The following is a 27429-nucleotide window of genomic DNA, read 5'->3' as shown; positions in this document are numbered from 1 at the left end:
AGAGACTCCTGGGTTGACTGACTCCTGATGGATAGGAGCTGATGGGGGAATAGCTCCCTGTTCTTCCCCATCTTCCTCCTTCAAATAAGGAGCGAGACAGCGAGTGATGTTGGGGACGTAGGGAGACTTGGTGCCGAGGGTATCATTCTCATATCTGTACCGCGAATAGGGGGATCAGGTGCAGAGCCGAATACCAGAACTCCCTGTCTGAGGAACTGCTGCTGTGCTGGTTTGATTGGCCCCTGGAGCTTCCTCCTTCTCAGTGCCAGGGCCGAGGAGGAGAAGGCGGAGTTGCTGGCTGCGCCTCTGTGTATGTTGGGTGCGCTTTTGAAGAAGCCGCCTTTTGTAGTGGCGCCATGCCACCGTTTGTAGATTGCGGTGTGGAGGCACAGGGTTTTGGTTTCCCCTTAGTGCCAATGTCAGAGCCGGCTCTTGTAGAGTCTCTGGCTCTAGCGGTCCCCGGATTTTCCGCTACTTCGGCTTCTGGTGCTGATAGCACAGCCGGTGCCGGTATTGGATGCCTGCCTGTGGAATTAACATACATCGCGGTGCAGAGGCACGGGGTTTTGATTTCCCCTTAGTGCCTGCATTGGAGGCTGCTCTGTAGAGTCTCTGGCTCTAGCAGTGCCAGGGTTTTCCACCACCTCGGCTCTGGTGCCAGCACTGGATGCCTGCCTGCGGAGTGGCTATAGCTTGTGGCGTGGAGGCACGGGGCTCCGACCTCCCCTCAGTGCCTGTGCCGGAGCTGTTCCCCGAAGTCTCCCTCTGCAGTGGTGCCGGAGCTCTCAGCCACCTGAGCTCCCGGTACTGACAGCACAGCCGGTGCTATTATTATCCGCGGGACCGCTGTGGGGTTTTTTTTTTTTTTTTTTTTTTTAAATTTCTGCGGTGGGGACCCAGGTGCTTCCTGGAGTGACACCCAGCAGGGCACTCCAATGTGGGGTTGGAGAAAGCACTCCTGTCTGAAGTGGCGAAGTGAGCGGGGTGTCCCAAGCCTCATGACCGGTCAGAGAGACCTCTCCACTCCCTGCCTTTCTGTGAGCCTGAGGGAATGCAACACTTTGTTAGTGCCTGAGTCGGGGGGACAGGCACTCTGAGCCTGGAGGCAAGACACTGAAAGCCCAGGAAACCGGGCATTCCCACTGGGGGTGCGGGGGGAGCTTTCACCCTCAAAGCTGCTGTTTTTCTGAAGTTCCTGGCAGTTAGGTTTTGGTTTTTTTTTTTTAACCAAGGAGAAAAGGAAAGGGAAACAAGCTTAATAGCTGCTAATAAGGAAACTAAGTAACTGACTGTAACTAATTAACTATAAAGCAGCAAGGCGCTGCTGATTGCTCCAACTTGTAGCCAAGGGTGGTAGAGAAGGAACTGAGTGGGAGTTGGTCGCACAACACTGGTTAACTGCCTGCAGCAGCGCGAGGCAGGGACCACACATGTGCGACCCAACCGGGCACTGCTACTAAAAGTCTCCAACTACGAGTGCAGGGGCGCACGAACACCTAAAGTGGAGCACCCACAGGGACAGCATTCGAAGAAGAAAAACTGGTTACCCACCTTTCGTAACTGTTGTTCTTCGAGATGTGCTGCTCATGTCCATTCCATTTTAAGTGTGCACGTGCCCATGTGCACAGCCATCAGAGATTTTTGCCTTAGCAGTACCAGTAGGGTTGGCTGTGGTGCCCTCTGGAATGCTGTGCTCATGCTGCAGTATATCAGGTGCCACCAGCCCTATGTCCTCTCAGTTCCTTCTTGCAGACAACTCCGACAGAGTGGCAGGAGGGCTGGTAATGGAATGGACATGAGCAACACATCTCGAAGGACAAGTTATGAAAGGCAGATAACAGTTTTTCTTCTTTAAATACTTGCTCACGTCAATTCCATTCTAGATGACTCACGAACACAATCAACAGAAGTAGACTCGGAGTTCAGAGTCTTGAAGCTTGCAGCACGGCTCTGCCAAATCCAGCATCGTCTCAAGCCTGCTGGGTCAGCATGTAGTGTGATGCGAATGTGTGGATGGATGACCAGGTGGCAGCCTGACTGGTCTCTTGGATCAGCACATGGGCCAGGAAGGCTGCTGCTGATGCCTACGCCCTAGTCGAATGAGCCGTCACGATCGCCATCAGGAGCATCTTTGCCAGTCATAGCAGTAGCGGTTGAAGACTGTGATCCAAGATGAGATTCTCTGGGCTGACACGGGGCAACCATTCATCCTGTCAGAGACAGTAACAAACAACTGTGTTGACTTATGGAACGGCTTTGTTCTAACAATGTAGAAGGCCAGGGCCCATCTGACATCCAGGGTATGCAGCCTGTGCTCTTCATCCATTGCATTACGCTTTGGACAAAGGACTGGTAAGTAAATGTCTTGACCAGTTTGGAACTCAGAGACGACCTTGGGCAGAGAAGCTGGGTGGACGCAGATGGACCTTGTCCATGTAGAAGACCGTATAAGGCTGATCGGACATGAGCACCCTGTTCTCGGACACCCTACGGGCCAAAGTTATAGAGACCAAGAAGGAGACCTTCCAGGAGAGAAGCAGGAGGGGGCAGGAAGCCAAGGGTTCGAAGAGGGGACCCACGAGCCTCGACAGCACAAGATTCAGGACCCAAGGGGGGACTGGGTCCCAGAGATGCAGGTAAAGGTGCTCCAAACTTTTCAGGAACTGCGCTGTCATGGGATAGGCGAAGACCAACTGGCCTTGAAATGGAGGGTGGAATGCAGAAATGGCCACCTGGTGTACCTCGATTGAAGATAGCAACAGGCCCTGGAGCTTAAGGTGCAGTAAATAGTCCAGGATGTCCTGCAGTGAGGCCTCTTCCACACAAATGTATCGGTTTGAGGCCCAACACATGAACTGCTTCCACTTTGCCACATAGATAGCCCTGGTGGAAGGTTTCCTGCTGCCCAGCAGGACCTGTTGGACACCAGCGGAGCACTCCCATTCATCCATACTTAGCCACACAGCAGCCAAGCTGTCAAGTGCAGTGACACCAGGTTCAGGTGCAGCAGATTACCATGGTTCTGGGACAGCAGATCCGGCCAGAGAGGTAGCTGCAATGGAGTGACTGCTGAAAGACTCAGCAGCATGCAAAACCAGTGTTGACGAAGCCATGCTGGGCAGCGTTCCCTCTAATTTTTCCCACATGTGTGCGGAATGAATTTTGTTACATGCACTAATATGGAGTGATGTGTGACACATCACCTTCATATTGGTGCACATAACAAAATTCATGTGGTGAGGGTGGGGGGGCCGAGGGGTGCGGAGTGTGGGAGGGGGGCTCAGGGCTGGGGCAGAGGGTTGGGGGGCAGGGGTGTGAGGGCTCTGTCTGGGGGTGCATGCTCTGGGGTGGGGCTGGGGATGAAGGGGTTGGGATGCAGAAGGGTGCTCCGGGGATACATGCGAGAGGGAGGATTCCCCCCAGCTCTCTCTCCCTGCAGCAGGACCTGGGCTGGGGGGAGAGCTGTCTCTCCCTGCCATGGCAGCTCTGCGGGATAGGCACTCCTACCCTGGCTGTGGCATGTCCGGGCTGGGTTGGGTTCGGGCCAAGGGAGGGGCACCGTGGCTGCAGCAGGTCCAGGCCGGAGCTGGGTTCGGGCCGTCCCTCCCCTGGCTGCAGCAGGTCCGGGGCTGAACTGGGGCTGGGAGAGGGGCACCCCACAGGTGCTGACTCCATGGGTGCTCCAGGGCTGGAGCACTCACAGAGAAAAATTAGCAGGTGCTGCTCAGTAGCACCCACTGGCAGCTAAGCTCCTCCTGCCCTCCAACACCTCACCTGCTGGTGGCCCTGCTAACCAACTCCTCCCCCGCCCTCCCAGCCCCTCCTACTTGCCACGAATAGCTCTTGAGCACCCCCACCCCCAGCTATAGAGGAAGTCGGAGCCTATGGTGGCCCCCTCCCCTGGCAGGACGTCTGGGCAGGTTCCATGAGCGCCTGCGCGGCGCTAAATAGGCTGCTGTGCAGCCACATGGCTTACAGGGAACTTATGCTGGGGCTCTGAGGATACCCAATGCATTGTCTTGCTTCACCTTTATCAGGACCTTGTGGATCAACAGAATCGACGGGAAGGCGTACCCTTACATGGAGCACTCCCGACCATGGAACCAGGAAGGTGTCTGACAGGGAGCCCTTGTCCCTGCCTGCAGAGAACAGAACACATGACACTTTGTGTTCGGCCTGGACACAAACAGGTGCACCTGGGGAGTCTCCCATGTGCAGAAGATTAGGCTGACCACCTCCAGATGAAGCGACCATTTGTGGCGAGACAAGAAGTTCCTGCTGAGGTGATCTGCCAGGACACTGCTGGTTCCGAGCAGGTAGGTGGCTACCGGATGAATGGTATGCCACACACAACAGTCCCAGAGGCTGAGCGTCTCCCAACAAAGGGCCAAAGACCTGGCGCTGCCCTGCCTGTTGATGTAATACATTGTGTCTGTATTTTCTGTCAGGACCCGCACCACGCTGCTCTTCAGGTGGGGCAAGAACGCCACGCAGCCAGGTGAACCGCTCTGAGCTCCCTGACATTGATATGAAGGGCCAGATTGTTGAGGAGCCAGCGGCCTTGGGTGTTGAGCTTGCCCAAGTGGGCTCCCCAGTCCAGGTCCGACACATCTGAGACCAGGGTAAGCAACGGAGACGGGGACATGAAGGGAACCCCCTGCAGCATTGACTCGGGATCCAGCCACCAGTCCAAGGACGAGACAACATGGCTTGGTACCGTGACCACTCGGTCTAGGGTGTGCCTGCTGGGGATATAGACTGAGGCCAGCCATGCCTGCAGAGGTTGTAGATGAAGTCGGGCACGGCTGACCACGTACGTACAAGTGGCGATGTGGCCCGTTAGTCACAGACATGTGTGGGCTGTGGTGAGCAGATGGCTCTTTACATGGGTGATCAAGTTCAACATGGCCTGAAAACGCGCTTCCGGAAGGAAGGCCCTGGCCCGCATAGAGTCGAGAACTGCTCTGATAAACTCTATGCATTGAACTGGAGTTAACATGGACTTCTCTGTGTTTATTAACAGGCCCAGATCATTGCTGGCGAACCGCACCAGATCAAGGCTCCATTGCACCTGCTTTGGAGACCTGCCCTTGATGAGCCAGTCGTTGAGATACAGGAAGAGCTGGACACCATGATGTCTCAGGTAAGCCACCACGCGTTTCGTGAACACCTTGGGGGCAGAGGACAGGCCAAAGAGTAGCGCAGTGAACTGGAAGTGGCACCCAGCTACTATGAAATGCAGGAAATGCTTGTGCCCCGGGAATATGGAGACATGAAAGTAAGTGTCCTTTAAGTCGAGAGCGGCGTACCAGTCCCCCAGATCCAGGGAAGGAATGATGGAGACCAGGGAGACCATGTGGAACTTCAACTTCTTGAGAGACTTGTTGAGGCCACGCAGGTCCAGGATGGGTCTGAGGCCCCCTTTTGCCTTCAGGATTAGGAAGTAGTGGGAGTAGAATCCTCTTCCTTCCATATCCTGAGGAACCTCCTCCACAGCCCCCAAGCCCAGGAGGTTCTCGACCTCCTGAACAAGGAGTAGCTCGTGAGAAGGGTCCCTGAAGAGGGACGGGAAAGTGGGGTGGGGCAGGAAGGAGGGGAGGGCTAGTATTGCAGGGTATAGCCCCAAGCTACTATGTCCAGTACCCAGACTGGTACTGTGACCAGGCTGAGCGGTAGAGAGAGAGGTGGTTGAGGAAAAGGCAGGTAGGATCCAGTTGATCGCTCTCGGGCGCACCCTCAAAATGATCACCCCCTGGGTGTTTGGCAGGCCCAGGCTGGGCTGGTGAGTGGGAGGAAAAAGGGCAAAGATGACTAAAACCAGTGTACCTTCTCCTTGGAGATCACTGATGGGGTTGCCAGGGTCTTGGTGGCTGCAGTGGCTGGAAGGGCTTCCTGGCTGATTGTGGTGTGTGCATGCCCAACGAGTGAAGGGTAGTCCCAGTGTCCTTCAACTCATGGAGTCTGGTGTCTGTCTGATTTGAGAACAGACCAACTCTGTCAAAAGGGAAGTCCTGGATGAGGGCCTGCATCTCTTGGGAGAGGTCTGTCGTTTGGAGCCAGGAGCTGCGTCACATGACCAATGTGACACCCTTGCCACTGAGTCTGCCGTGTCCCATGCCATCTGCAGGGAACATCTGGCTGCTGAAGTATCCTCCTCCACTAGGGTGCCAAACTCTTGGGCCAGACCCTGAGGGAGGGATTCCTGGAAGTTCTTAAGACTGTCCCAGAGATTAAAATTGTACCGGCCCAGCAGGGCCTGATGGTTCGCCACCTGGAATTGCAGGTTGGCGGTTGAATAAATTTTTCTCCCAAATAAATTGAGTTTTTCGGCCTCTTTGTTTTTAGGAGTTGAGGAGGTGGGAACCTGCTTGTCCTTCTCATTGGCCGCAGACACAACCAGCAAGCCCGGGGGAGATGGGTATAAAGGTATTTGAAACCTTTGGCTGTCACAAAGTACCTTTTCTCAGCCCGTTTTGAGGTGGGAGAGAGGGATGGAGAAGGGGGTCTGCCACAGGATCTTGGCTATCTTGAGGACCCTGTCATGTATGGCAGGGCGACTCAGGTGGGTGTAGAGGCCAAGAGGATGTTGAAGAGGGTGCCCTTCCTGCTCTGCCATCTCCTGCACCTCGAGCCCCAAGTTGTCAGCCACACGCTGGAAAAGGGCTTGATGCTCCCTAAAGTCATCTATCAAGCTAGCTCTAGAAGATCCCGCGACTGCCTCATCCAGGGATGACGAGGAAGACTGGACCGCTGGTGGAGGTATTGAAGTCTCGACCACTGGTGGAGAAGGAGGCTTGGGGTGGGCACAGGTTCCTCCATGCCGACCTCAGAATAGGCTTCCAGTACTGGGCCTGGCACCAGTGGGGCCACCTATCGATGCTCCGCTGCGGCCACAGAGGAGTGCTGCGAAGGGGGCATCATCACCACTGGAACGCCTTATGCGCTCCAATATGGCCACTATGTTGGCCACTGGCCGTGCTGCCACTGCGGTGCCATAGATGAGGGAGCAGGCCGATGGGACCTGGGTGATGGGCTGAACTGGCCCTCCGTACAGGAGGAACCACGTTCTAGCGACCAAGGAGGAGCTGTCGATGCGTACGTTTGCTTACTGGTCGTGGCTACGGGTGACCATTGACCAGGAGTAATTGACCAGTGACTGTACCAGGAAGAGTGGCATGAGGGAGATCGGAGCTGGGTAACTTTCCAACTGCACCGGCAATTGGGACCGACTCCTAGAGGACGACTGGCAAGAGAGTGAGAGGTGCTGGGAATAGTAGTGGGAGTGTCGACCCCGCGCCAATGAGTAGTGCCGAGGAGATATGGATGTCAGCCTGGGCGAATGACGATGCGACTGGGACCTGCCCTGGGATCCCGACGTGGCGAAGAAGAGTGACGTCTTCTGTTCTGCAACCAGCAGTGTTCCCCTGTCCCATGAGGGGTCTTAACAGCAGGTTTGCCCTCTTGGGGAGCTTTAGCCAGGTCCTGCAGCACCGAGGTCATCATTGGAGACCTGAGCTCTCTCTGTGCCTGGGAAGCCTGGGATGATGATGGTGCAGGCAGGGCTGTGGGTCCCATACTGTTCCCAGGAGTCAGTGCCAGACCTTTAAGGTGGCTGGGAGCCCCAACCGCAGAGGCATAATCGCATGGCTCCAGAGAGCTCTTCTTAGCCTTCTTCTTCAGCACTGGCAATGGCAAATGGTGCTGGGAGGAGCCAGGTGCTGGCGGTGCACTGTGCAGGGAAGCCGAGGCACTGGGTGCAACCACCCTGGACAGCTCGGAAGCCGGGTGGAGTTCGGACTCCATGAGGAGAGCCCTGAAGCGGATATCCTGCTCTTTTTGGGTGCAGGGCTGAAAGTTTTTGTAGATCTGGCACTACTCCTTAACATGTGATTTCCCCAAGCACTTAAGGCAGCTGCTATTGTGGTCACTCACAGGCACAGGCCTCTTGCAGTCCAAGCAGGGCTTAAACCCAGGAGACCAGATCATGCCCTGCTTGGGGCAAGTCCCTGTTGGGACCCTAACTACTAACTAACTAAGGGTATGTCTACACTGGCAAGTTTCTGTGCAACAAGTTATACCACTTTTATTAAAACACTGGAATTAAACCGCTGTTGTGTGTCCACACTGTGCTCTAGTGTCCCAAGGAGCACATCCACATTAGCAGCTCTTGCATTGGCAAAGACAGCAGCGCATTGTGGTAGCTATCCCACTGTGCAACTGGCCGCAGGGTGCTTTGGGAAGGGTTCGCAATGCTTCCTGGAGCAGGCACAGCATCACATGATGCAGGTTTCCTAATCCCATTTTTCCATGGGCATCCTAGTATATTGCCGGCTGCTTTTCAACTGAAGTGGGGGGCGGGGGTGGCGTGTGTGTTAGGGCGTGTGTGTGTGTGTGTATGGGGCGGGGAGAGAGAGACATTGTGTTTTGGGGGACAGAGTGTGTCAGCATGCTGTCTTGTAAGTTCAGATGGTGGCAGGAAGCAACCAGTCCTGAGGCAGGGGGAAGGGGAAACCCCAACATCAGCCCCCACCTCCCCTCCTGGGCTCTCTGTCTCTCTCTCTCTCTCACACACATACACACACACCTGCCCCTGTGTTCAACAGCACAAGCATTCCACATTAATGGTTTGCTTTGTGTCCCAGAGCAGATCAACACAGCATGCAATAGCTGTCAGAAAGAGTGCTTTGAAAGGGGAGGGGTACATGTCTCCAGGGCAGCCGAGTTCAAAACAATGAACAGAGCAGTCACTTGGGACATTATGGGACAGCTCCGGAGGCCAATTACAGCGCAGAAAGCAATCAAGTGTCTACACTGGCAATAGAGTGCTGGAGCCTCTGCGGAAATAGCCTTACAACTCGAGTCGAGGTGGTTTTTTTGCAGCGCTGCAACTGAGGAGTTTCTGCGCACAAAGTGGCTTGGCAGTGTGTACACAACTGCAGTTTGAGTGCAAAAAGCTGCTTTACTGTGCAGAAACTTACCAGTGTAGACAAGCCCTAACACTTAACTACCTAACACTACCAAATGCAAATTATGTACAAAGACGCTAAGGCATGAAATTCAAAAAGGAGAAACTGCTAGCTCTTGCTAAACAAGAAAGGTCCTCCGACTGACCACCGTGGGCAGTAAGAAGGAACTGAGAGGGTGTAAGGCTGGCAGTGCCTGATATACCATAGCATGAGTGCGGAACTCCAGAGGGCGTCACAGGTGGCCCTATGGGTACCGCTAAGGCAAAAATCTCCGACGGCCACGCACGTGGGCACATGCACACCTAAAATGGAATCGACTTGAGCAAGCACTCGAAAAAGAACATAGCTAGGGGCACTGATATGAAACGTTCTGTTATCAGAACTGCATCACCAGCTCATCCCAAAAGTGAGAACTTGCAGAGGCCACTTGAAGATTCGGCTGATACTGAAGCTCAATGTTCGGATACTAGCACATATAAATTGGGATAAAAATTACCCCCCCCCCTTCTTTATCATTATATCTCTTACAAACATATGACTGTTGCCTCATAGGAAGCAACTCAATACTTTCACTACTAAGAGATACAGCATATCTAAACAGTCATACACAAAGCACAAGACATAATAGTGCAGCTCTATGCAAAAAGCAAGAATCATCCATTAACAATCTCAGAAAAAAGTTAATAATTTTATGCTGCGGTGTGCAAAAATTCAAATTAATCTAAAGAAAACTTCATTAATGTAATAGAAGAACATTTAGCATATGGGACAATCTGCAAGGGCAAAGAAGCCATTGACTTTACAAAAGGGATTCTCTCTGTTATAAAAGTATGTGTAAGCATCTATAATTAAATAGAATTTTGCATTTCTAAGAAAAAACAGCAAGAAGCATTACCATTCATGGGAAAAAATATAATTCATAAGTACCTTTAATGATGCCTCCAGTATATACAAACCGATGAAATAGTAGTTACAGATTTTTAGTTCTCTAAGATATGTTTCATCTAGATATGTCATAAAATCCATTACAATGGGAATGAAATTCAATAATGTTATAATGTAACTTGTGTACTCAAATTCATCCATAAATACTATATGGTGACACAGCTTCAGAATCTTGTTCCTGGAAAAAAAAGGTTAAGAAAATAATTTCAGGAATTTTTTATTATGACATTACTTTTGTTTGGTCTAAAAACAAGTGAATATGGATTTTCTATATATTTCAGCAAGAAACTGATTGAAACAATAGTACACCAATTAGTTGATATTCTAGTAACAAGTATGTAATTTAACAATAACTATTAATAGTTAATTGTAACTAATAATTACAAATTTTCTAAGTAACAGTTTATGTAAATTAAGCTATTATATAGTAATAAAATATATAAGGCACTGTTTTCAGAGTAGCAGCTGTGTTAGTCTGTATTCGCAAAAAGAAAAGGAGTACTTGTGGCACCTTAGAGACTAACAAATTTATTTGAGCATAAGCTTTCGTGAGCTACAGCTCACTTCATCGGATGCATTCAGGCACTGTTCATCCAAAAAATGGTTATTTACAATTACAGTAACGTTTTTTAAGATGCGTTGTGCACATGTACATTCCACTTCAGATGTATGTGCCTCCAAAGCACTCAAGTCAGAAACTTTTGCCAGCAGAACCGTTTGGACTGTGCATGTGCCCTTAATGTCCTTGTGCAAAGAGCAAAGGGCATAAAGGGCTGAGCTGCCCCGACTCCTCAGTTCCTTCACATTGCAAGATGACCATACTTCTGAAGTAGGGGGGAAGTAGAGAGAGTCATGAAATGCATATGTGCACAATACATCTTGAGGAACAACAGTTACTGTACAGATGAGTAATGTTTTTTTCCTCCTTCAAGAGATTATGCATACATACATTTTACTTCAGGTGACTCACCAGCAGTTCTCTTGTAAGTGGTGGGACTTCTGAATTGAACAAGAAAGTACCAACTTGCCAAAGTCTGCATCAGCACAGGAAGCCTGCGTGATGACATAATGCTTAGAGAAAATGTGTATGGATGACCACATCACAGACGTTCAGATGTCTATAATGGGTATGTTCCTTAAACGGCTGATGAAATAGATTAAGCTCTTGTTCAATGAGCAGTTATGTAAGATCATAACAGCATTCTATGCATGAAAATATTCTGTGGGACAAACTCTGAGCTGAGATTGATTGTCTTTACCCTTTCAGTGTACGCTACAAAGAACCTTGCAGACACTCTGAAAAGTTTAGTTTGAGGGATATAAAATTATGAGGTCCTATGTACATCAAAGATATGCGGTTTTTCTTCACCCTTGTTAGTGTGTGGTTTAGGGAAAAATGCAGGCAACTGAATGGTTAGGTTTAAATGAAAGGCTGACTCACTTTTGGACAGGGTCTCAACAAGACTCTGTCCTTGTGAAAATGGTGAATGGAAGTCAGCTAAGAGTGCTTGTAACTCAGACACCCTCTTAGCCAATGTAGTTGCTACTACAAATGCCATTTTCATAGAAAGGACCAATAAAAAGAAAGTTGCCATTTGCTCAAAAGGAGGCCCCACTGCCCCTGATAGTATCAGGTTCAGCTCCCAAGGGCAAACCGGATCACTGATGGGGGGATACACCCAAATGAGAACTTTAAGGATTACCACCATCACCAGATGCGAGAAAACTGAGGAACCTTCAGTAGGCTGTGGTGATGTGAAAGGCTGAAACAGAGCCAAATTAACTATGATCAAGCTAATGGAGAGTCCTGTAGATTTCAGTTCTAGTGACTATTCCTAAATGCGCCAAATTTTGGTGTAAGCAGCAGAGAGATGATGAGACATAGCCGAAAACCTCTTCCTCTTTCCTAAGTATGCATCTTTTGTGGAATCTTTTCTACCGCTAATCAGGAAGGCTTGGACCTCCTATGAAAAGTCTCTCTGTAGATTTTAACAATTCACCAGCCAGGCTGTAAGACGCAAGCTTTGTATGTCTGGATGCAAAGCTCAGCCTTGATCTTGAGACAGTGGACCTTCAACCAGATGCAGAGTGATTGATATTTGGACAATACAGATTGATGTACCAGTACTGCCTTGGCCAAGCTGGTGCTATCAGAAGTAACATTGTGTGATTTTGCTTCTTTTTCCTCAAGGGAACTGGAGTGAAGGCATAAAGAAGCTGTTTCAGCCAGGAGATGAGATACGCATTAGTTATGGAATCTGGACTGTGACCTGCTCTGGAGCAGAATCTCCAGTTCTTCTTGAGGTTTGTTGCAAAGATGTACGCCACTTGATAAATATGAATTGTTGTATCTCTGTCTTTAAGTACAACTTGTGATGATAAACAAAGTTCCTATTGAAAGAATCTACTATGGTGTTTCTGATCCCAGGCAGATAAAAGGCCTTCAGCAAAATGTTGTTTTGTATGGAAAAATTCTCTAGATTAATTGCTTCCTGGAACAATCAAATCGACCTGGCTCCACCTTGCCTGTTCAAGTAAAACACGGCAGTGGTATTATCCATGAGTATCTGATAGCATGACCGTTGACTGTGGCCGGGAATGCTTTGCAGGCACCAGGGACAGCATGCAGCTCCAAAAGGTTGAGATGGAGTGACACCTCTTGATTCATCCAGATAGTCTGAAGTGCTCTCAGATGGCCCTAGTACTTGGTGAAGGAATCTGACTAGAGTCACTGCTGGTTCGGGAGGAGAGAAAGGAGCTCCTCTGGAGACACTGTGAGGATCAATCCACCAACCCAGAGAGGAAAGCGCTTGTGCAAATATGCAAATCATGCCCAGAGAGTGCCTGATTAGCTGATAAACAGAGTGGAGTCTAGTTTGCATACAGCTGATGTGGTCTGGCACGCTGAGCTGTGTGTGCACAATGCCATGTGCCCAAGAAGTTGAAGGCAGGACAGAGCCATTGTCCTGTGCTCAGCCTTGAGGTTCCTGCACAAGGTGACAATGGTCTCTAGAGCAGTGGTTCTCAACTCACAGCCTGCTTGTGGCCCAATCAGCACACAGCTGTGGCCCACATGACAACCTCAGGGCCATACAGGAAGTATATACAGTGTGTGGATAAGGCCCACATAACACAGAGAGCTGCATATGTAGCCCACAATGGTAAATAGGTTGAGAGCCACTGATCTAGAGCCTGTCTCAAGGTCGGTAGGCTGTTGCTGTAGATGTGTTGAGAATGATGACTATAAAGTCTGTCTTCTAGAGTAGAAGCAAAGTTGGCTTCTTTGTGTTTATTCTCAGCCTGTGATGAACGAACAATTGGATTTGCCTGATACTGTTCTTTTCTTGTCTCTTTTGACTGGCATCAGACGAATAAATCCCAGAAAAGGGAAAAATCTGTATACAACAAAGGAGGAGGCGGGCAGTCACTATTGCCATACATCTGGAGGAGGCGGGCAGTCACTATTGCCATACATCTGGTAAAACTCCTTAGGGCTGATGATAGGCCAAAGGGTACTACTTTGTATTGGTAGTGAGAGCCTCTGACCATGGATCTCAAATATTTCTTGTGGCCTGGATGTATCACCACATAAAAATAAGTATTTTGTAGACAAGGGAAGCATATCAGTCTTTTCGATCCAGGGAAGCAATAATGGAAGAAAGAAAAATCATCCTGAACTTCAATTTCTTGATGAACTTGTTTAATTTCGTCATGTCCAGAATTCAAAATCAGGAATTAGCAGGTACAAAATCATTTCGCTCTGTGTTGTATGGGTATTTCCTCTATAGGTCCCATATCCTGAAGAGATTGCACTTCCTGAAGTAGTGCAGCCTCAAGAGATGGGTTCCTGAATGGAGATAGAGAAGGTGGGTGGGTGTCATAAATATAAAGGGAAGGGTAAACACCTTTAAATCCCTCCTGGCCAGAGGAAAAACCCTTTCACCTGTAAAGGGTTAAGAAGCTAAGACAACCTCGCTGGCACCTGACCAAAATGACCAATGAGGAGACAAGATACTTTCAAAGCTGGAGGGGGGGAAACAAAGGGTTCTCTCTGTCTGTGTGTTGTTTTGCCGGGAGCAGAGCAGGAATGCAGGTCAGAACTCCTGTAAAAAGTCAGTAAGCAATCTAGTTAGATATGCGTTAGATTCTGCTTTGTTTAAATGGCTGATAAAATAAGTTGTGCTGAATGGAATGTATATTCCTGTTTTGGTGTCTTTTTGTAACTTAAGGTTTAGCCTAGAGGGATTCTCTATGTTTTGAATCTGATTATCCTGTAAGGTATTTACCATCCTGATTTTACAGAGGTGATTCTTTTACTTTTTCTTTAATTAAAATTCTTCTTTTAAGAACCTGATTGCTTTTTCATTGTTCTTAAGATCCAAGGGTTTGGGTCTGTGTTAACCTGTGCAAATTGATGAGGATTTTTATCAAGCCTTCCCCAGGAAAGGGGGTATAGGACTTGGGGGGATTTTGGGGCGGAAAGACGTTTCCAAGTGGGCTCTTTCCCTGTTATATTTGGTAGACGCTTGGTGGTGGCAGCAAAAAAGTCCAGGGACAAAAGGTAAAATAGTTTGTACCTTGGGGAAGTTTTAACCTAAGCTGGTAAAAATAAGTTTAGGTGTTCTTTCATGCAGGTCCCCACATCTGTATCCTAGAGTTCAGAGTGGGGAAGGAACCTTGACAGTGGGTAAGGAAGGGATCAGAATTGCATGACGTATCCCTCTTCCAAAGTGCTGAGGACCCATTTGTCAGATGTTATGGCAGCCCAAGTACTGCGAAAGAGGGACAATTTCCAAAGGGAAGTATTGGGCTTGGAGAAACTGACATGCTGGTACTCAAAGTCACCATCAAAACAATTGTTTAGCTGATGATGTCTAGTGAGAGTATCCCGTGGCCGAAGATTTCAAAGGCATTTGGAGGTTTTGTTTGCCTCTTAGCAGCATCCTGATGTCTAGGCTGGAAGAAAGATAATCTATATTGAACATGATGTTTTAACTGTTTTCTCTTTGGGGCAGGTGGGTAAACCTCCAAAGAGTGCAACATAGCCCTAGTATCTTTTGGGGGTATGTATAGCATTGTTAGACTTTTCAGAAAATAAGTTTGAACCCTGAAAGTGGAGATCCTCAATAGTATTTTGCAACTCATTAGGGATCCCCAAGGCCTGAAACCAGGAGGAATGCCTCAGGGAATTCACTGTGTCTGAGGAATTACTGGCTGCCTGGAGAGAAGTTCTCATCATTAGATGACTTTCAGCTATTATGGAGATAAGATGTTCTTTATATTCCTCAGGCAGTTTGTTAGAAAATTTGGAGATGGAGGTCCAATTAATAAACACATAATTTTGCTCGTAAAGCCTGATAATTTCCAATCCTCATTTGTAGTCTAGCCATGATATATGTCACTCTGCTGTAAAGGTCAAGTCTCTTCAGCTCTCTATCTTTTGGAGTTGATTTTGTCTGAGGCTGCTCTGTGCGTGCATTTGCAGCTCTCACTATGAATGAGTCTTGTGTAAGGTGTGTAAAAAAGTAGTCAAAGTCTTATGGAGCAGGGTTTCTCAAAACTGAATCACCAGAATGTTTCAGAGGGTCTCATGGTGGCTCATGCTGCTCTGGTACCACAGGGTAGGCTGGGCTTAGCTCCCCCTTCCAAGTGTTTGATGCTCCTGGAAGGGGCCAGTGCGCCCCTGGTGGGGGGGGAGGAATGTGGCTCTGCATGCTGCCTCTCTCGGCAGACACCGCCCCCTCAACTCCCATTGGCCACAGTTCCCCATTCCCAGCCAATGGGAGCTGCGGAGGTGGTGCTTGAAGGCAGAAGCAGCATGCTGAGACCTCTGTTCTCCCCCTTGCCCACCAGGGCCACAGGGGCATGCTGGCTGCTTCCAGGAGGGGTGTGGAGCCGGGGCAGGGAGCCTGCCTTTGCTACAGCCCCACTGCGCCGCTGGAGAGAATGATTGACAGGGAACCTCACTTAGGGTCTATGGGAGCCACCACTGGCTCGCAGGCCTGGCAGTGAAGAACACTGGTCTACATTTATACCCTTAATTGTCTGACTGGTGAATAAGGGAGACAGTGTGTGAGAGGGTCTTTTATTGGACCAACTTCTGTTGGTGAGAACGACAAATTGGTTCAATAAAAGATATTATCTCACCCGCCTTTTCTCTCTAATATTCTGGGACTGACATGGCTACAACAACACTGCATACAACCATGGTGAATAAGGTCACAGCCTTAAGAGAAAGTTTAGAAGTCTTGAAAGCAACTTGTCTACTAACAAAGGCTTTAGGTTCTAACTCTAACCAAGTAAATTACAGTGATGCAAAAATGGTGCATATACTCAGGAAAAGATATAGCTAAGGGAGAAATTACCCAGGAACAGGACAGAGTAAAAGGTGGACCAGGCAGCTGGATAGTATATCTAGTACAGAAGGGAATCAGACTTCTAGCCCAAGAGTGTAGGGGAAAGGAAAGGAAAGGAAGATGGGCAGTGAGGAAGCATGTGCAAGGAAGAAGACAGGAAGGGCCAACAAAGAGCCAGATGATAAAAGAGTTACTCTCCCTCATTGAGTCATTCAGATACCTAAAATTTAGGCTTTTTTAAAAAATCACACCACATTATGAATATGATAAAAGTAAAATGTATAAACCTTAATATAGACATTTCTTACATTTTATTTCCCATTTATTATTTCTTTGTCTTATTCTGTTGACCCCTAAAATACTCTTTTCTCAAATTCATTTTCCTTTCTATAGTTTTCTTAACCCCTTTTATTTTCTGTCTTACAGAGACTATATCTTCCCATTTTCTCTCTGATCCTTTTCCATTTGTACATCCATAGCCCTGATCTCTTTAGTGTCTCACTTTCCCTCACTTTTTCATAGTTTTCAAATACCTCTTCCTCTTTTCCTCCTCCCTTTCCAGCGTCACCTTTTTTCCTCCCATCTTCTTGCCGACTATTGCCTTTCTCCTTCCCTAGCTCTTCTTCCTTCCCCTAAGCAAGTCTTCTGCTGTAATATAAGGTAGGGGAAGTCAAGGATTTTCAAAACTTTCCACCAGTCCCTCATTGTAGCCTTGTTTTACAGGATTTGGTGCTTTGATTGACTCAGGGAGAGTGTAAGGACCTTTGGTATCTTCCCACCTTTAACCTGTAGTGCTCCCATATTCTTGCATTCAATGAGTGAGAAGATCTTCGAGGCCCTATCATCATGTTCATGTTTTGTAGATTTTAACTGCTATAACATTAACATTTTACAATGGAGTTCTACGTTTTTTGAACAAATTTTGGTAATTTCCAATAATACTTCGTTCAGAACAGAACCAAACAACTGACTCAGAGACGACGTGCTCCGCAGATCCAGGCCTCGTCCAACCGCCCATCTACATCTAAGCCACAATTTTGAAGTATTGGTCGAGGGTATGCATGACCTCCCCACACCTATAGCACCAATGCATAGCCAATCCCACACTTTTGGTCACCGCCTACGCCCATTTTACCATGCCTGTGCTGCGATAACTACAGACCAATGGGTATTGGAGATCATACCATCTGGCTACACCATTCCTTTTCATAACCATCCCCCCTTACCCTTCCCCGTCCCTCCTCAGGGACCACTCTCACGAACACCTTCTGCAACAGGAAGTAGACCACCTCCTACTGCTGGATGCTGTAGAACCAGTACCACACCAATACCAAGGGAAGGGTTTTTACTCCAAATATATCCTGACAGAGAAGAAAGGAGTGGGATGGAGACCAATCTGAGATCTCCAAAAACTCAACAAGTTCGTACGCAACCACAGGTTCAAAATGGTCACTCTGGCCATAATAATCCTAGCGCTAGACGGGGGGCACTGGTTTGCGGCCCTCGACCTCCAAGATGCACACTTCCATATTACAATATATCCTGCCCACAGACGGTTCCTGCGGTTCACAGTAGGACCCAACTATTACCAATACAGGGTTCTTTCTTTCGGCCTATCTGCTGCTCCCCAAGTATTCTCAAGAACACTCGCAGTAGGAGCACCAGCAGATTTATGACTCAAAGGAGTCATAATCTTCCCCTATTTTGATGATTGCCTACTCAAGGGTGCCAGTTGACAAGAAATGGCATACATGGTGAAGACCACAATAGACCTGTTTTACCAGCTAGGTCTACAGATAAACAGAAAGAAATCCACCCTAGAACAAACTCAGGGCTTGGAGTTTATCGGAGCCAACCTCAACTCCATACAAGCCAAGGCAATATTACTAAACTGCAATCTCATTTCCACAGTGACTGTCAGCCCACAAACTTCAGTGAGGACATGCCTTCAGATTCTGGGACATATGGCAGCTACAACTTTTGTAGTAAAGTACGCCAGACTCCATATGCGATGTCTGCAGCACTGGTTGAGCACAGTCTATGCACCCAGCAAACACTTTCTCAACAGATGAGTAACACTACGACCAAGGGTCATCCTCTCCCTAAAATGGTGGACACAACCAGGGAATGTATGCTCAGGGATTCCCTTTCAGCAAGACCCCCCCATCAGTGACTATCACAACAGACACCTCCCTGATAGGCTTGGGCGCCCACTTGGGTCACCGCAATACACAAGGCAAGTGGTCCGTGATGGAAACCCGACTACAAATCAATCTCCTGGAACTCCGCGCAGTACACAATGCATGCCGCCACTTCCTCCCACTCATACGGCAGACTTCCATCTCTATTCTTACCGACAATGTGGCATGCATGTTTTACATCAATCACCAAGGGGGAGCCAGGTCTCACTCACTATGTGTAGAAGCCATGAACTTATGGAACTTGTGCATCCACAACAATATAAACATCACAGCGTCATACCTACTGGGATGCCAAAACACTACAGCTGACAATCTCAGCAGGCACTTCTCACAGGAACACGAGTGTGAAATCCATGACAGTGTTCTCAGCATGATATTCCGAAAATGGAGTCACTCAGTAATCAACCTGTTCACCTCAGCGACAAGTCACACATGTCCAGTCTTTTGCTCCAGGGCAGGCCTGGCACCGGGATGGTTAGGGAAAGCCCTCCTCATCCAGTGGAATGCGTTGCTCATGTACGCCTTCCCGACAATACCACTGATCCCACGGGTTATCCGCAAGGTATGACTTGACAGAGCATACATCATTCTCATTGTCCCCACATGGCCCAGACAGACTTGGTTTCCGTACCGGTCACGCCTAGCAGTCTGTGCCCCACAACGGCTGCCCTTATGGACGGACCTCCTGTCCCAGAACAAGGGCCTGACACTCCATCCAGACCCAGCGAAGCTCCAACTCAAAGCATGGCTCCTATGTGGTTCCAACATGGGGAACTGAACTGCTCGGAGAAAGTGAAACAGGTATTACTAAATAGCCATTGCCTCACCACTAGGAATACTTACCGCCACAGGTAAAGAAGATTCTCCCTTTGGCGCCAGCAAAAACAGCTGGACATGACCAAGGCACCTCTATCTGTGATCCTAGACTACCTACTAGAACTGAAGGAAACGGGGTTAGCCATAAGTTCCATTAAAGTACACCTGGCTGCCATCACAGCCCCCCACAAGCAGATAGAAGGGGCTTCAATATTCGTTCACTCGATTACATGGCATTTACTAACAGGTATACAGAACATGTTCCCAGAAGTATGCCAACCTACGCCACCATGGGATCTCAATCATGTGCTCAAATGTCTCACAAGACCACCCTTTGAACCTCTAGCAACCTGCTCTCTCTTACATATGTCAATGGAGGTCGCATTCCTGGTGGCAATCAAGTCCGCAAGATGTGTCAGCGAAATAGGGGCGTTAATGGCCGAACCACCATACATGGTATTTACCAAAGACAAAATCATGTTACGTCCTCACCCAAAATTCTTGCACAAAGTAGCTACACATTTTTATATTAACCAAACCATACACTTACGTGCCTTCTATCCCAAGCCACATAAGGATTCTCAAAAAGCAATGTTACACATGCTAGATGTCAGATGGGCTGCAGCCTTTTACTTGGACAGAACTAAACCATTTTGCGAGTCACCAAAACTATTAGTCTCTACAACAGAGTGAGCCAAAGGCTCTATAATATCGACCCAGAGACTCTCCAAATGGGTCTCTTCCTGTATTCAAACTTGCTACTGTGACAGTGCACCCCATAAGGTTTTATGGAAATATGCTTATGAATGTATATATGACATAACTGGAATATGTTTTATACTACGTATGCCATGTAACATATCTCTGTAAAGGTTATGATCTACTGAATCTATTTCTCCTATTTGTATGTATGTATCATTTCTGTGTTCGAAGTTATGAATATCAGCTGTGTACTTGCTTGATTTCTAAGTAGCCTTAGAAAAGCATTTAATCAGCTTCTTGAGAAAGGAATGTGCAAGTTAAGTGCCCAATCAAGAAACACGTAATGAACAATGGATCTTGGAAGGCTCCAATCCACATAAGAAGTCTACTTGAGGACGTTCAAGGTAGCATGTGAACCATGGCTGCTACCTGAGTCATGCTTGGACATGTGACTTGCCCATGTGTCTCCAAAACTCCATCTTGTAGCTAGCATTCTACACAGGGGGAGGGAGAGGTGTCAACCCACAAGAAAAAGTCTATTTAAACCCTAGGGAGACCCCTCCATTTTGTCTTCAGCTGGCTCAAGAGATAGCCTCTCCACCCCAAAGGTTACCTGAAAGAAACTGGGACAAAGGACAGTAACTACAGGGGGTGTGAGTGATTGCTGGACCCAGAGTAGAAGGAGACTAGTCTGTAAAAGAAGCTTACTAGAACATCTCTGAGGGTTAGGTTTCATCTGTAAACACTTTCTTACCGTATTAGGCATAGACTTGCATGTTTTATTTTATTTCGCTTGGTAATTCACTTTGTTCTGTCTGTTACTACTTGGAACCACTTAAATCCTACTTTCTGTATTTAATAAAATCACTTCTTACTTATTATTTAACCCAGAGTATGTATTAATAACTGGAGGGGGGGGGGAGAAACAGCTGTGCATATCTCTCTATCAGTGTCATAGAGGGTGAATAATTTATGAGTTTACCCTGTATAAGCTTTATACAGGATAAAACTGATTTATTTGGGGTTTGGACCCCATTGGGAGTTGGGCATCTGAGTGTTAAAGACAGGAACATTTCTTAAACTGCTTTCAGTTAAGCTTGCAGTTTGTGGGACGTGGTTCGGACCTGGGTCTGTGTTTGTGGCCGGCAAGTGTGTCTGGCACATCCAGGCAGGGTTCTGGAGTCCCAAGCTGGCAGGGAAAGCAGGAGCAGAAGTAGTCTTGGCACATCAGTTGGCTGCCCCAAGGGGGTTTCTGTGATCCAACCTGTCACAGCTACCACCTACATAACAAAGAACCCCCTGCAGGCATCAGATCCCACTCAACATGAGTCATGGTGACACCGATCTCATTCTAGAACAATGTCCCCTTAATAGACATTTGTAGAGCTGCAACCTGGACTTCAGAGCACACTTTTGCAAAGCATTACTCTATCACGCAAGGCCTTATCTCAGATTCTATCGTTGGCCTCACAGTGCTCTCATCACACACTTATACATAACTCTGAACCCCTGCCACCCCTGGTGGGGCACTGCTGTACAAGCACCTAGAGTGGAGTACCCATAGGAACACCACTTGAAGAAGAAGTTATTCACTGTGTGCAGTAACGACGGTTCTTTGAGATGTGTGTCCCTGTGGGTGCTCCACTACCCACCCTCCTTCCCTCTACTTTGGAGTTCACACAGCCGAGCTCTGCAGTAGAGAAGGAATGGAGGGGACGGTCAGGGGTGTACGTGCGATAGGAGGCACCAACAGCTGACCGAGACAGCTCCTGTGCGCACTCTTCCCCGGACCAAGTACTGCTGCGAAAAATCTCCGATCTCCCGCTCATGGACTCATCGACACCTAGAGTGGAACACCTTCAGGGACACACATCTCGAAGAACCGTTATTACTGCACAAGGTGAGTAACTTCTTCTTTAAGCTTTCAAGATGCTACCAGCACCCGTACCGACTTCAGCAGCTTTATCCAAGCAAGCTCTGTTGGCTATATCTACACTAGTTCCATTGAGTCTGTACCACTCTCGTTGTCTACTAGTGTGTTTACATCTGTTTCAGTGCCCTCAACACTGCAAACTTTCTTGGTGGCTAGAGACTTACTATGTCTGTTGGTTCTGGATTCATATACGTTATATCACATGGTACCTGTTACAAACAAGATATTGGTAATGATGCCTAGGTACTGGCCAGGTCTTTTCATCCTAGGCAGCAGTCATCAATATCAGCTACTTTAGCAGCATACTCTGAGTTGACATCAGTACAAGTGCTGAAGCTGGGGCATACGTCCCTGGTACCGAGACTACTTTTGACTCCAACTGGGACTGCTCCTCCATTTCCAGAAGATTATATATCCCCTTCAGAGTTGGATTACAGCAGGCAGGCTTCAACAGCCAGATCTTTTCAATACTCTTTACCACTTATGCACGTCATTCTTCACTCACACTGGATTGTTATTCCTCTAGAGACATTCCTATCTGGTGCCCAGTGCCTTTGACAGTGCAACATTATGATTATCCACCCTGGCCATAGTGGGCTTCATAAACTGGCTCTCAGGGCACTAGCTCACCCTGAGCATCTCTTTTGAGACCAAAATGTCTGTTTCTGGTTCCAGTTCATCCTAGGAAAGAGCCATTTCACCTATCTCAAGCACAAATGCCTCATTTGGAAGCCACAACTAAGATGACAGACAAAAGGATACCATGGAAAAATCTTCTCATGTATCATCTTTGCCTGATGAAGTGATCAATCCTGAAGCATCCTCACCTCCACCAGGATTTTAAGATTCCAGGACTACTAATAAGAAGGATTGCTAAAACATAGGGGATTCGGTCCAAAGTTGTACAAGAGAACCCTCATAAACTCCTGGACAAACTGCAGGCCCTGGCTTCAGGAAGGGTCAACCTTACAGTCAGTGAGACCCTCCTGGATCCTGCCAAAGCTTTATGGCATACCCCAGTCTCTTTGTCACCAACAGCAAAGTGTAGTGATAGGCACTACCAGGTGCCTCCACAGCAATTTTCTTGACCTTTTTGGGCTCCGGACCCTTTTGTAAATGTTGATGGCCTGTCATGACCCAGTAAGTAGGCTGGGGGTGGGGTGTTGGGTCCTGCTCCCCTTGGTGGAGGATGTTGCAGAGCCAACCCTGCACTGACTCCACTGTAATGGCTTATGTGGCTCCGGTTCTGCAGGGCTGGCTGGGCTCGTCTCCCTGCTCTAGGCTTTGTGACCTCCAGAGTTGCAGCACTTTTCTGGTTTAGCCCCAACCCCCAACAGGGGTGGGGTAGGGGTGTCAGCTTGTCCAAATTTGTGTGAGTGGCATTGCAACCTGATGCACAGAATCATGGTGCCACTCAATCAAGTTGGCCAGGTGGCCCCCCGTCATCATGATGGAGGTGTGGCTTGGACTAAAACCTGAGTGGTGCTGTGACCCTGGAGGTCTGTCTCACTGAGACTATATCTTCCTATTTTCTCTCTGATCCTTTTCCATTCGTACATCCATAGCCCTGATCTCTTTAGTGTCTCACTTTCCTGCACCCAAACACGCTGCCCCAGCCTAGAGTCCCCTCCTGCACCCAAACTCCCTCCCAGAGCTTGCACCCCTAACCCTCTCCTGTACCCCAAGCAATATTACCAATAACGGTAATATTACCATGTCAACCAACAAAGAACTTGGAGTGTTCAACCATCTGTGTTGGGTATGCGTTCAAGCATCTGTGTCGGGTTGATGTGGCTCTCACATTGAAGCGTTTTTGCCAAAGTGGCCCCCACTTCAAAAGAAGTGAAGAGCATTGCTCTAGATAAACATAGTCAGCCACCTCAGCCAGACAGGTGGTGAATATTCTTGGGATTTTTGGCAGCCCAAAGGGCAGAACCTTGTAAGTGGAAAAAGCAAGTACTTAAGATTCCAGTAAGGCTGCATCTGTGACTTTTATTGAAATGTAAAGATCAGCATCCTTTAGATTGAGAGCACCATTCCTATCCTGGGATGTAAAGGAAGGAATGTGTGCTAAAGCCACAACACAGAACTTTTCTTTTTCCATGTGTTTGTTTAAATTCTTGAGGTCCCAGATATGCCACAGGCCCCATTCCTGTTTGAGGATGAGAAAATATTTTGAGAGGAAGCCCTACCTTGAAAACTCATTTAAAATCACAATTTCCTCTAAAATATGTTCTTAAAAAGTCACCTGAAAAAATATGGGGGAAAGAGACTAAAGGTGGTGCATAGATATAAACTGACTGACATTGCCCTTTTCCACAATCTTGAATGCCCACTTCTCAGTGGAGATGGCTTGCCAGGCCATTACAAAGTAGAAGATCTGTCCCCAAAATGCAATAAAACAATCTCTCTTAAAACAAGTTTGAAGTGAGGGAGCCTACCCTAGAGTCTACAATTCCACTCAGTCCTACTTCTTGTTCGGCCAATCACTAAGAACCAACAAGTTTTTTAAAATTAATGGGAGATAACGCTGCCCACTTATTTACAATGTGGCCTGGAAGTGAGAACAGGCATATCTTGACTTTAGTAAAGCTTTTGATACTGTCTCACATGCCTGTCTTTTCAACAAACTAGGGAAATGCAACCTAGATGGAGCTACTATAAGGTGGGTGCAAAACTGGTTGGAAAACCATTCCCAGAGAGTAGTTATCAGTGGTTCACAGTCATGCTGGAAGGGCATAACGAGTGCAGTCCCGCAGGGATCAGTTCTGGGTCCGGTTCTGTTCAATACCTTCATCAATAATTTATATAATGGCATAGATAGCACACTTATACGGCTTGCAAATGATACCAAGCTGGGAGGGGTTGCAAGTGATTTCGAGGATAGGATTATAATTCAAAATGATCTGGACAAACTGGAGAAATGGTCTGAAGTAAATAGGATGAAATTCAATAAGGACAAATACAAAGTACTCCATTAAGGAAGGCACAATCAGTTGCAGACATACAAAATGGGAAATGTCTGCCCAGGAAGGAGTACTGAGGAAAGGGATCTGGGGGTCATAGTTGTGGGGGAAATTGCTGTTAACCTTGCTGTTGAAACTGACCCTATCCCATTCTGCGGCAAAATCTATGCACTACATGCAACATATGTAAGAGCTGTAACGCAAGAGGCCTACAGGCCTGTATCCTGTAAGACTTGGCGTAAGCTAAAGCATTTACATATGCTAGCTTGTGGCACTTGATCCAGATAATGGACTAGGTCAATCTCTAACTAGAAAAGAACCAAAGGGCCTCCGGAAAAGTCCCTAGCTGTCCATTGTATGCACCCTCCACCCTGCAAAAGTCCCTAGTCAAAACACTGCCACAGCAAACCGCAGATCTTGATAAGATCTTGATAATAACACAGTGCGTGAGCACTGTGCTAATTATGAAACGCCCTTCTATTAATTCTTTATAAGGCTTTATTAATAATGCTCGAGTGGTAAGGAAATGTATAATTTGTTTTGAATTTGGACCTATATAAGTTTGGTATGATAGGGGCAGGGCAGAGAGAGATTAGGGTGGCACCTGCGTGTGACCATCTCTGTCTCCTTCTCCCTGCATGCTTGTATTCAATAAAGGACCTCAGAGTGTTTGAACCAAACAGATGGTGTGACTCGTTTTCCACAACATAGTGGACCACAAGCTAAATATGAGTCAACAGCTGCAAAAAAGCTGTTGCAAAAAAGCCCGAACATCCTTCTGGGATGTATTATCAGGAGTGTTGTAAGCAAGACAAGAGAAGTAATTCTTCCGCTCTACTCCGCACTGATTAGGCCTCAACTGGAGTATGGTGTCCAGTTCCGGGCACCATAGGAAGGATGTGGACAAATTGGAGAGAGTCCAGAGAGGAGCGACAAAAATGATTAAAGGTCTAGAAAACATGATCTATGAGGGAAGATTGAAAAAATTGGGTTTGTTTAGTCTGGACAAAAAAAAGACTGAGAGAGGACATGACAGTTTTCAAGTATGTAAAAGGTTGTTACAAGGAGGAGGAAGAGAAATTGTTTTTCTTAACCTCTGAGGATAGGACAAGAAGCAATGGGCTTAAATTGCAGCAATGGAGGTTTAGGTTGGACATTAGGAAAAAATTCCTAACTATCAGGGTGGTTAAGCACTGGAATAAATTGTTTAGGGAGGTTATGGAAGCTCCATCATTGGAGATTTTTAAGAGCAGGTTAGACAAACACCAGTCAGGAATGATCTAGATAATACTTAGTCCTGCAGAAGACTGGACTAGATGACCTCTTGAGGTCCCTTCCAGTTCTACGATTTGTATGGCACTTTTGTAGCCTGCACTGCAAGGCATTTATGTGCCAGATATGCTAAACATTCATAAGCTCCTTCATGCTTTCGCCACCATTCCAGAGGACGTGCTTCTATGCTGATGACGCTCGTTAAAAATATGTGTTAACTAAATTCATGACTCAAGTCCTTGGAGGAGAATTGTATGTCTCCTGCTCTGTTTTACCTGCATTCTGCCATATATTTTATGTTATAGCATCTCCGGTGATGACCCAGCACATGTTGTTCTTTTTAAGAATACTTTCACTGCAGATTTGACAAAATGCAAAGAAGGTACCAATGTGAGATTTCTAAAGATAGCTACAGCACTCGACCCCAAGGTTTAAGAATGTGAAGTGCCTTCCAAAATTTGAGAGGGATGACGTATGGAGCATGCTTTCAGAAATCTTAAAATAACAATACTCAGATGCAGAAACTACAGAACCTGAATCACCAAAAAAGCAAATCAGCCTTGTGCTGGTGGCTACAGAGGATGACTCAGATGATGAGAATGAACATGCACTGCTTTGAATCGTTACTGAGCAGAACCCATCATAAGCATGGACGCATGTCCCCTGGAATGGTGGTTGAAGCATGAAGGGACATATGAATCTTTAGCGCATCTGGCATGCAAATATCTTGCGACACTGACTACAACAGTGCCATGCGAAAACCTATTCTCACTGTCAGGTGACACTGTAAATAAGAAGCGGGGAGCATTATCTCCTGTAAATATAAACAAACTTGTTTGTCTGAGCGATTGGCTGAACAAGAAGTAGGACTGATTGGACTTGTAGGCTCTAAAGTTTTCCATTGTTTTATTTTTGAATGCAGTTATTTTTTGTACATAATTCTATATTTGTAAGTTCAACTTTCATGGTAAAGAAACTGCACTATAGTACTTTTATTAGGTGAACTGAAAAATATTATTTCTCGTTTTTTAAAGTGCAAATATTTGTCATCAAAAATAAATATAAAATGAGCACTGTACACTTTGTATTCGGTGTTGTAATTGAAATCAATATATTTGAAAATGTAGAAAACATCCAAAAATATTTATATAAATGGTATTCTATTATTGTTTAACAGTGCAATTAATATTTTTAATTGCATGATTAATTGCGATTAATATTTTTAATCGCTTGACAGTCCTAGTACAAACATTTTCTGACGCAGATTTATTG

General features: G+C 47.1%; 1 protein-coding gene across 1 annotated transcript in view; it reads right to left on the bottom strand.

Moving 5' to 3' along the window:
- Nucleotides 1-27429, bottom strand: part of LOC114018710 (sodium/hydrogen exchanger 10) — a 304510-nt gene that overhangs the window by 124844 nt on the left and 152237 nt on the right. The window contains exon 15 of the mRNA XM_043548755.1: nt 9894-10089. Within this exon, the coding sequence (XP_043404690.1) occupies nt 9894-10089 (196 nt within the window). The remainder of the gene's footprint in view (nt 1-9893; nt 10090-27429) is intronic.

Source organism: Chelonia mydas, chromosome 6, assembly GCF_015237465.2.
Source record: "Chelonia mydas isolate rCheMyd1 chromosome 6, rCheMyd1.pri.v2, whole genome shotgun sequence".
In the NCBI taxonomy this organism is placed as follows: Eukaryota; Metazoa; Chordata; order Testudines; family Cheloniidae; genus Chelonia; species Chelonia mydas.
Note: the sequence above shows the minus strand (reverse complement) of the source record. Positions and strands in the feature narration are given on the sequence as shown.